This window comes from Barbus barbus, assembly GCF_936440315.1.
Source record: "Barbus barbus genome assembly, chromosome: 43".
Classification (NCBI taxonomy): domain Eukaryota; kingdom Metazoa; phylum Chordata; class Actinopteri; order Cypriniformes; family Cyprinidae; genus Barbus; species Barbus barbus.
The window spans coordinates 22,953,821-22,964,739 of record NC_136721.1 but is presented as its reverse complement, the minus strand read 5'-3'; the positions used below and the strand labels follow the sequence as shown (position 1 = coordinate 22,964,739).

General features: G+C 38.0%; 2 protein-coding genes across 3 annotated transcripts; one reads left to right on the top strand and one right to left on the bottom strand.

The window, feature by feature from the left end:
• Positions 1 to 14: 14 nt before the first annotated feature.
• LOC306862767 (HAUS augmin-like complex subunit 1) lies at positions 15 to 3,539 on the bottom strand. 2 transcript variants are annotated; one of them, XM_079405746.1, is made up of 9 exons: positions 3,424 to 3,539; positions 2,828 to 3,002; positions 2,610 to 2,745; positions 2,290 to 2,424; positions 1,370 to 1,493; positions 1,227 to 1,292; positions 867 to 938; positions 239 to 286; positions 15 to 142 (listed from the first exon to the last, which is right to left on the bottom strand). In XM_079405746.1, the coding sequence occupies exons 1-9, from the start codon at positions 3,508 to 3,510 to the stop codon at positions 83 to 85; spliced, it is 903 nt and encodes a 300-aa protein (XP_079261872.1). In that variant the 5' UTR covers positions 3,511 to 3,539; the 3' UTR covers positions 15 to 82. The 2 variants fall into 2 exon arrangements, with proteins under 2 accessions (XP_079261872.1, XP_079261871.1); XM_079405745.1 differs by having other exon boundaries at positions 21 to 142; positions 3,080 to 3,539.
• Positions 3,540 to 4,240: 701 nt separating this feature from the next.
• On the top strand, positions 4,241 to 8,999 carry LOC306862766 (ATP synthase subunit alpha, mitochondrial). Its single transcript, XM_079405744.1, has 11 exons — positions 4,241 to 4,432; positions 5,085 to 5,160; positions 5,266 to 5,435; positions 5,993 to 6,166; positions 6,274 to 6,440; positions 6,517 to 6,817; positions 7,819 to 8,043; positions 8,123 to 8,230; positions 8,311 to 8,455; positions 8,546 to 8,696; positions 8,779 to 8,999. Exons 1-11 carry the CDS (start codon positions 4,373 to 4,375, stop codon positions 8,855 to 8,857), a joined length of 1,656 nt encoding a protein of 551 aa, XP_079261870.1. The 5' UTR covers positions 4,241 to 4,372; the 3' UTR covers positions 8,858 to 8,999.
• The last annotated feature ends 1,920 nt before the right edge of the window (positions 9,000 to 10,919 follow it).

The following is a 10,919-nucleotide window of genomic DNA, read 5'->3' as shown; positions in this document are numbered from 1 at the left end:
AAAGGCGTCACCGTGAGATTCGGAGAGGAATTGCGTTTATTACAATATTGATGTTTATTTTCTAAATACATCAATTTTTTAATTATCGAGATAAAGTGTTCATGAAGTCCACTTTCTGCTCCAGCTGGGCATCCAGGGCAGCCTTGGGGAAAAAGAAAACGTCACAAAAATGAATATATCCAAAAAAAAATAAAAATAATAAATGCCAAAATAAAACTAAATTAATAAATAAAATTACCAGCTCTCGTTTGGCCTCCTCGATTTTAACCCGTGCAAGTGCTGGACTCTGAAAAAAATAAAAATAAAGTACAACCGTAATGAAAACCAGTGCTATTTTAGTATTATTGACATACTATTATATTTTTTATTCATATTTTGAATCAGTTTTTATATTTTCCATTTTCATGTCAATTTTACTTAAAGTTTTAGTATTTCTGCTGGGTGTTTACGTATTTTGTTTTTTTATTAAATTAAATTTTTATTTTAGTTTATCCATTTTTATTTTAGTATTAGTTATTTAGTACATTAAAGTCGACCTAAACTCAAATTATTTCAAGTTTTTATTATATATAATAACCTGTAACCTATATAATAGTGACTATAAACTGAGAACACGGTTTAAAGAACAATGGTAGAATTTTAAAACGATTAGCAATTATTTATTTAGACGTGCATGTGATTATTTTATTGAATAATGTGTCCTTCATACTGTGCATTGTGCTGTAACAAAATAATTATTTATTAACCAACCCACACATCAAACAACAAAACCAAGCAGTGCTTTCCTATGCAAAACTCACAAGATGGTTTCCATGTTCAATAAAACAATTCTGTCATTCTGTAATCTTCATGTAAGTTGTACTTACAGGGCTCAAGTCGGTATACGGCTCTAGTTTCTTCTTCAAAGGTAGTGTTTCGTCTTTCAGAGCTGCGATTTTCTAAGTATACAAGAAAAGATGAGATGCAAAGTGCAGTTCTATTACAGTGCATATTCTTTAAATTCATGTTTTTTTACATTTATGAACGTTAAAACCTTTCAATAGGAGGTGTGCACAAAAGATGTTTATGAAATATATATAGGTTGATTAATGTCTAAATGAATGTAATTTGCCTGCAAAATCAGCACAGTTGCACATGGATAATTTTTGGTATTATTACATTTAATTTCAGTAATAACGACGTTGCGTGAATATGGCATCAATCTGTAATCAGGTCAAGCAGTTTACCTCTGATAACTGCAGGATGGCCTGATGGGTAAGAGAATCCTCCATCTGCCGTGAATTCAGCTTTTCCTGTCGCAAACACACAGATTGTGTTTATATAAGGTTGTATGAAAGACATAATTTGACATTTGGATGAAAATGGTCACCTGTGCAAGCTTATTCCTGCAAGTGAGATCTCTGGATTTATTCTTCATGAAGTCCATGTTCAGAAGCCTCTCCTCCGCTGTAGCTGCTTCCACCTGCTGTATATGTGTGATCTTCATCAGATCACTGGAAAACAAACAAGTTTTAGATATAAATTAGAAAAAAATAAAGAACAATTCATTACATATATTATATTAAATACACAAAGATGATTAAATAAATCCAATTAGAATAATATACATAAAAATGTGATTAAAACCAATAAAATCAGATAAAAAATGTTTTAGTACAGTACTAAAGTGTGTAGGAAAAAATATATAATAATGTAACTTAATAGAACTAGTGCTGTCAAACGATTAATCGCATCCAAAATAAAGGTTTGTTTACATAATATGTGTATATTTATTATGCATATATAAACACAAACACACGCATGTATATATTTAAGAAAAATGTTATGTTTATATATTACATATATAATATAAAATTTAAGAAAATAAATATATAAATGTAAATATTTCCAAAATATATACTGTGTATATTTATATATACATAATAAATATACACAGTACACATACATATATTATGTAAACTAAATATATTATAGACACTAAATATTTTCCAAACAATATTTCAGACATATTTATAATAATAATTTGAAATTTATAAAAAAAATAGGAGCTTTTTACATTTTAGTACGAGGGGCCCTCAGACAAAAATAATCATATTTGGGGGTTCATGGCATCTAAAAGACTGTAAACCCCTGTTTTTGATACATTTGTGCAGTTTTTCCTAGTAAGAGGACTTAAGAAAGCAGAATAAATGACAGTAAAAATCATGACAGGTAAAAAAAAACTTTACACAGTTAATAACACAAGAATATGAAAGTCAAATGCATAAATGATCTTTTGTATTTTCTTACTCCTGAAGTTTCTTCCGAAGGACAACCGTTGCAGTCATTTTCTTCCTAGCAGCAGAAAGTTCCTGCTGCAACTTCAGGTCCGTTTTCTCTGCCTCCAGCACATCATTGGTCAGTTTATTGATTGCAGGCATATAGCTGGACAGCCAAGAGTGTGAAATCAACCACAAAACTCACAATGCAAATGTCAGACTTACTTTAAAAATGAACCGATCCGATTTCAGGGTCAAGATTAGGTTCCAGAACCACAATGCATCTCGACTCATCATCTCGTGCATGTGATGTAACTGCTGTATATGATGCATTTATGAGTATTATTTTACCTCCCAAGTGATGTGTCTCTGAGTTTAAGCACTTCAGCGGTTTCCTCCAGCACCGAGAGCAGGTCCACTGTGGGTTTGGAAAGTCCTCCAGCCTGAAGTCCCACTGCCTGGAGAAGCACTTCTTGAAGATGAGCTCCTGTCAAAGACCACAATGAAAGTCAGTAAATCCAAATTCATTTATTCCACAACAAAAATTGTACACTTACAGAGAGTCTCACCATCGCTGCTGTACTCTTCTGTTTTCTGCTTGTGGTCCTCGATGAGCAGCTCAGTCTCTCTGCATCTCATCTCACTGCTCTCCACCAGCTCGTACAGAATCTCCACTGTACGTGTGTTCACTTCAAACTCCGGCACCGGCTGCTGCCCAAACACCTTCTTGAGCCACTGGCTCACCTGCAATTTCACAGTATATGCAAATACACTGTAGATACCACATGCATGTGATTTGAGATTAAAGAATCAATATTTACTGGAATAAAACCAAGTTGTTTGTGTCTGAACATCATGGTACGTTGATATGATTCATATGCATTGCCATTTTTTCTTTTTCAAAACTATAAAGATGGACATGGGACAAAAACATGATGGTGCCAATGTATTTTATTCACATCCACCATATAAGGACATGACAAGGCGTGAAATACCAAACACACGTGCATTAAAATAGTGTATAATAAGACTAGTAAGTGTATTTAGTACAGGTAAACACAAACAACGGAACTGCAGACAACATTTGCGCGTTTGAAGCGATTTACATCGTATTCAGTGCTTTGTGTATATAACGCTAATGTATTCTACAAAGACATTAACTCACAATCTTGCTTTTCTCGCACATTTTTCCACTAACTGTGTGCCACACCCGAACAAATCTACGTGACAAAATCCGAACGCAACTAAACATCCCGCCACTGAATTTGTTCTTCTATTTCCGGGGTCTCAAAGCGCATTATTCATTGGCTGCCCAAATGACAAATCGACCAATGAGATTCTGGGATGCAGAAGCACCGCCCAATCACAACGAACATAACTTTTCAAGCGAATTTCAAGAGGAAAAAGAAACAACGCATTAATAATTATTAATATATATACATTTTCACGGTACAATATTCTGTTTTAAACAATAATTTAAGCTTAGCGTGTTTTTAAAGGATAAATAAACATTTATTGCAATCACAAAGCTTTACCAGCCAACTGCTTTATTTCACAAAACTTAATTATCAATAATCATTTTATACATAATTATTTTATAGCTTTAAAGGACATAGAATATACAAATGCATAAAAATATAATAATAATAATGTATAAATAATAAAAAGGGTAATAAAATGCCTATAATGACTGATTACTAAAGAATTCTGAGCAACATTACATTCTTTTATAAATATATTTGTAAAGAGGCATTTTATTCCCCTTTATACATTTATTATTATTATATTTTTATGCAGTTATATATTCTATGTCCTTCAATTTAAAGCTATAAAAGGAAAACGTATTTATTTTAATGTATTCGTTCGTATATATATATATATTGTAATCAATACAAACGCCGTTTAATGGACATAACCTTGACTTTATATGTTATAATTTACATGAACTAGAGTCTCGTCGTCATGTCGCCGAACTACATCCGGGTTAGTCGCTGACCTTTCCTATATGAGCTACGCTCGCGACCTCCATTTCCTTCACTCAGCTCCTCGCGCTCCAGCCGGCCGCTGCAGGAGAACACAAGCTCGAGCTTCCGCTACACAAACTCTCCGTAAACATGCTCTCCGTTCGCGTCGCGGCGGCTCTGGCCCGCTCCCTGCCCAGACGGGCCGGATTCGTAAGTCTCATTTAGTGGCACGGAGCCGGTGAATGTCAGCGCTTGTTAATGGCTGCGCGGCGCCATCTTCATTATGAAGGGCCTGCGTATGCTGCGCTTCTTTCAGCTTTATCTGATTCTCGTTTTCAGCTACAGCTTATGTGTAGTTTAAGGGAACTGAATCTGTGTTTTGAATCTGTATTTAAAGTACAGTTGCGTGTTTAGCAAGGTTGTGATCAATGAATGACATTCCCAATTGAAGGTCAGGAAATGCTGCTCGGGTGTATTAAATTTACTATGAAAAACTTGGTGTCTTTTTAGTGTTTAATGTTTAAATCTTTTTTTTTTTTTTTTGCACTGTAGTTTATTCATTTATGCGGAAGTTTGGGTGACGACATGGTGCGTTGTGCCGCATTATAATAACTAAAGTCTATCAAACAATGATTTGGTACAAATGAGAGGTTAAACCACACTTCTAGTGTTTGTAGTTCGTCTGCTTTTAAGATCTTATTTGAAGGAAATAATGGGCTTGGCTTCAGTGGCGTGGCTGTTGATGGCACATGAAGGTCAAGGGCTCACATGCAGCAAGCTTGGGCTTTTATGGCTGGATCTCAAGGTGTATGTTCATCACATTGTCATTGTGGGGTTATAACCAATATATTTGCAATTGCAGGTTTCCAAGAATGTTGCTGCTGCATGCGTTGGAGCAAAGAACCTGCACACTGCCAGACCGTGGCTGCAGAAGACAGGTTATTAAACGCTTCCTTTTTGTTTTTTTTTATTTGAAGTTCTTGGATTATTGCATTTTTTTTTTTTGCAAATGCACATTCAAAATGCTTTGCATTATTTGTCAGGCACCGCAGAGGTGTCCACTATTCTGGAGGAGAAGATTCTTGGAGCCGCAACTGGTGCTGAGCTGGAGGAGACCGGCCGTGTGCTGTCCATCGGTGACGGTATCGCTCGTGTGTATGGGCTGAGGAACGTTCAGGCCGAAGAGATGGTGGAATTCTCCTCCGGTCTGAAGGTGAGCTGGCAAGAGGTCGTGTCTTGAGCCATCAAGGACTCCAGATGATCGATGTTCTGCTTAATGCACTCACATAGGTTTTGGCTTTGATTGGCTCTAGTTGTATATTATTCTAGTTGGAGATGCAGGTTTTGAGAAACTGGTGTGCATATGCTGACCAGTCAAGAATTGACTTTCAAGAAACTTAATATTTTAATTTGAAGTCTTAAATTTATGAATAACATGGTAATTTAACTTGTGGTTTTAATGAAAGGTCTGTTTGATTACTTTTGTGGAGTTTTAATTAAGTCTTTATAAGTTGGAGTTTTACATACTACAGTATAATGTGATTCTATTCAAATAAAATGGTATAGCGTCGATAAATAGTTTAATTCAGTATGAAATAGTGTAGTAGGAATTAAAAAAAGGTACAATATAAATATAGTCTGCCTAATTAGTCAAGTCAAAATGCTAACGTTTACTACAAATGAATTGTTTTAATTGAGAATGCAGTTGTCTCAGTATTGCTTTTGGTTAAGTGGTGGCTTTGCATTTAAGACTTTCGTTTCTCTCCATAGGGCATGTCTCTGAACTTGGAGCCTGATAACGTCGGTGTTGTGGTGTTTGGTAACGACAAACTGATCAAAGAGGGTGACATTGTCAAGAGAACAGGGGCTATCGTGGACGTTCCTGTCGGAGAGGAGCTGCTCGGCCGTGTTGTGGACGCTCTGGGAAACGCCATTGATGGCAAGGTCTGACCTCCTACTGGATACTTGCATAGTTTTAGCTGCTCTTAATCTCTATATTCAATAGTTGTCATACTTGAGGTGACCGATCAGTCTCCGTTTCTCCTCTAAAGGGACCCCTGGGCTCTAAGGAGCGTAGGCGTGTGGGTCTGAAGGCCCCTGGCATCATCCCCCGCATCTCTGTGAGGGAGCCCATGCAGACCGGCATCAAAGCCGTGGACAGTCTGGTGCCCATTGGCCGTGGCCAGAGAGAGCTGATCATTGGAGACCGTCAGACTGGGTAAGATAGTGACTTGAAGAATTTAAATGCTTGCTTCATTTGCGCTTGGTCATCCATTTCAATTTGTTTCCTCCAGCAAAACCGCCATTGCCATCGACACCATCATCAACCAGAAGCGCTTCAACGATGGCACTGAAGAGAAAAAGAAGCTGTACTGCATCTATGTGGCCATCGGTCAGAAGAGATCCACCGTGGCCCAGCTGGTGAAGAGGCTGACAGACGCCGATGCTATGAAGTACACCATCGTGGTGTCCGCCACCGCATCTGACGCCGCTCCCCTGCAGTACCTGGCTCCATACTCTGGCTGCTCCATGGGCGAGTACTTCAGAGACAATGGCAAACACGCCCTCATCATCTACGACGATCTTTCCAAACAGGTGAGAACTTGGTACTAAAGCGTCGGTCTAATTTTTGCAGGCCAAATCTAGCAACCCACTGAATTGGGAATTTCATGTGAGGGTGAAAGATTTACTCCGCTAGCTCAAATTGGCTGTGGGTTTGCCACGCTGACCAATAGAAAGAGGCTTAGTTTGTACAAAGTGACTTCTGTGAGAGCTGTGCTTTATTCATCACTACACTATTGACTAATCAATGGAATTTTTTTTTTTTTTGCCTACAAAACTGCTAGTGACCTCCCCTTTAATACACTGGTTCAAAAATCAGTCAAAGTTGTGCTTGGTCCAAATTTTATAGTGATAAACTATATGGGAATTAAGGCTGCATGATTAATCACAATGAAACTGAATTGTGAATGAGTTTTTTCTTGGATATGAGCAGCTCATAATTTGGGGTTTGCACTGACTTGGTTCACAGTAAATGCTGCCTCATGCAAACTACATCTGCTGAGTTTGGAGTGCTTTTAATGTGCATTTAAGAATCACTTCAATGGATCACTTTAATGTGCATTAGCAGCATGCACCAGAAGCGCTTCTCAAAAAGGGCTTTCTGTGGTTTTTCTGTCAAATAAGTTCAGGTGCTTTTAATGTTTGAAAACGAAGGAATTAAAGCAGCCATAATTTTTGCAATCCATTTCTTAAATGCACGATTGTATCAAGTACACTTTAAATGCTCTGACACGTGTATACAAATATATTTTTGCTTGCTTTCATAGCTGTATTTAAAATACAGAATTTTGGCCAAATTGTGCAGCAGTATAAACCAGTTTAAAAAGCTGTTTTACACTTTTTTTTTTTTTTTTTTTTTTTTTTTTTTTTTTTTTTTCCTCCTCCCCTCAATCATTTATCCCTAATGGGATTTTATGTCGTGACCAAAAAAATGCTAAATTTTTAAGTGTTCACCACCACATGCTTGCTTTAGACTCTCTCCCAATTGTAATACAGGAGTTTGAATGCAAAAAATAAAACTTTGCACTCTTCAGGCTGTTGCCTACCGCCAAATGTCCCTGCTGCTGCGTCGTCCCCCTGGTCGTGAGGCCTACCCTGGTGACGTCTTCTACCTGCACTCCCGTCTGCTGGAGAGAGCGGCCAAGATGAACGACAACTTCGGTGGTGGATCCCTCACTGCCCTGCCCGTTATAGAGACCCAGGCAGGAGACGTGTCCGCTTACATTCCCACCAATGTCATCTCCATCACTGATGGACAGGTGAGTTACTGCACCAGCAGCTCTTCTGCACAATCAACGATTTGATTCTCAAACTGATCTTTTCAATCTCTTCCTGCAGATTTTCTTGGAGACGGAGTTGTTCTACAAGGGTATCCGTCCTGCTATTAACGTGGGTCTGTCTGTGTCCCGTGTCGGCTCTGCTGCCCAGACCAGGGCCATGAAGCAGGTTTGTTTTGGCTCCCAGTTGACGCTTTTGAGATTTCTATGTGAAAATGGTTATAAAACATCCATCTGTTCGTTCTCCAGGTGGCTGGTACCATGAAGCTGGAGTTGGCCCAGTACCGTGAGGTGGCCGCCTTCGCCCAGTTCGGTTCTGATCTGGATGCCACCACACAGCAGCTGCTGAACCGAGGCGTGCGACTCACAGAGCTGCTCAAGCAGGGCCAGTACTGTAAGTGCACTGCTGCCCACTACTGCATAGTAGGACAGGTTCACTCGTAAACTACAGATTTGTAATGCTCCTGTGCTGTTTTGTCTTAAGGTCCCATGGCCATTGAGGAGCAGGTGGCCGTCATTTATGCTGGTGTGAGAGGACACTTGGACAAGATGGAGCCTAGCAAGATCACCAGATTCGAGAAAACCTTCCTTCAACACGTCATCAGCCAGCACCAGGATCTGCTCTCAGCCATCAGGCAAGTTTTCATGAGCATTTCTGTGGAAAAGCCAGTGAACATTTGTTAGTTTCACATCTAAATGTTTGTACTCTTGTTTCAGGATCGACGGTAAGATTTCAGAGGCCTCTGACAAAAAACTCAAGGAGATCGTGCTCAACTTCCTCTCAAGCTTCGAGTAGACTGTTTCCTGTATCGCTAATGTTTTGTCCATGTTTGCATAGTGCTTCTGCTTAAATTTATACAAACCCTAAAGAAATTCAAGTGGCACTTGATCCTCAATGTACAGAAGTCTCCTAACAGAGAATAAAGTGTTCCCAACTCCATCTTTGTTTCTGCATTTATTTGCATCCTTGTGATTTTTATAATTTATGCTGAGATTGCCATGAAAATAGCCTTGACGCTGGTATGGTGTTAAATTTAGTAAATCTTGATTTTTATCTGAGTGGTGCATGTCTATTATATTTAAGTAGTTAGTCTAAGAAGCATATGGCAACTTAAATGCCATAAAAGTATTAGAGCGTTTAATTTAAACTAATCGGTTAAATTATGAATGGTACCAAAATTATCTTCAGATTTTATGTATTGCAGCTAGAAAGTTTAAGCCTGTTAACTGGTGCATTTTTCTAGTACCTAAATTTATTCTGCATTATGAAGTGCCTTCTAAATTTTCTAATGTTATAGCTTGCCTTTAATGTGGTTTTCTAATTTGCTTATTGAATTTTTAGTCCACTTAAGGCTATTTTTATAAATTTAAGGTTGAGTTTCAGGGTTTTTCCAGTTAGGATGGGTCCTCTTTATTTCAGTTAATGTTTTCAATTAGTTTAATGATTCTACTGGTCTGACAATTTAAAATATGAAAATTGTGAAGCGGGAATTCTGATTTGATGTGTCTGTGTTCGACGCGGTGTAAATTGAGTCAAGAGATTCTGTACCTGCTGACAGCTGGTCATTGAGCGTATTGCTTATGCAGGTGAAGTTGAGAGAACTTGACTATCTCCCAAATTGCAAGGTTAGGCAGCCATAGTCTGTTTTTTGGGATCCACTAAGAGATTTGAGAATCTTGAGGTTTGCATGAGAGCTGAAATCTGGGACTTTTTGTCTCTTTAGCCTGTTGGTTGCATTGCCTGGAAAAAGTTTTTCAAACCTCTTAACCTAGTTTTTGATTGTCTGCTACTAGTTGCAATTTGGTTGGGGTCATTTCAGGGCAGTTCCACACCTTCTGCCACTAGAGACAGTCAAGTAAAACTTCTTTACTAGTGTTTGTGTTGTATGACTTCACCACCAGGTGGAAACGGTGCACTTCAGCACATTTAAGATGGCAATTTGCTTTTGCAACAAGTCCTGTAGTAGCTGATCAAGGTTAGTTTAAATATAGCTTTAAATACACATTAAATAGGAATATGGCTACTTTTGAATGGCTGTCAAATGAGAACTATGCCGTTCAAATAGGTTCTAGATTCTGATGTCATCACAAGATATGCGGTTCATCTGCAAAGAACCATTATTTCTGGGAGCATACACCTACATCAACTCTAAACTAATTTGTGTGTCGTCCTATAGCTGCTTGCATAATCAGAAAACACACAGACCCTCCAGCATCTGTTTACAAAGTACCATTGCATGTTGTTCTCTCTGCTTCTCTCATCAGAATCAAACAGCTGGATCCAATTATTACATTTGCAAAATCAAAGCACAAATCCCTCACGAAAAAATTATTTTGCAAAGTCTGGAAGAGTACATGTGTAGCTTGTATCTTGGCACAGGTTCTTTACGCAGTGACTTATTTAAAAGCATGCCGTCCTGAATAACTGGTTCTATGTGTTAATTTAGGATTTTTTTCTTGCCTTTTTAAAATCTGTAACCGTTATTGATTTTCTGAAGCTCAACAGTACTTGATATCCTTCTTAAATTTCAAATTTATAACTGGTTACAAGAAGATGGTTCCTTACACATAGCGACTGTTCTATTTAGAACCATATCGTTCTGAAGAGCCATTTTTCTGTATTAGAGTTTAGGTCTCTTTAAACGCCTTTTTGTTTTTCAAATCTGTTACACTCACCTCAAAACCACCTCATTATTGATTTTCTGGAGCTCAACCATCCACCTACACAGACTGTCATCCTCAACAGGCAATTGATTTCTTTCTATAAATGTAAACTTTCCAATTTTAACTGGTTTCCTACCAGGTATCGGGGGTATACTATTACTAAAAGATTCTTTAATAAGATTCACTAAAGAACT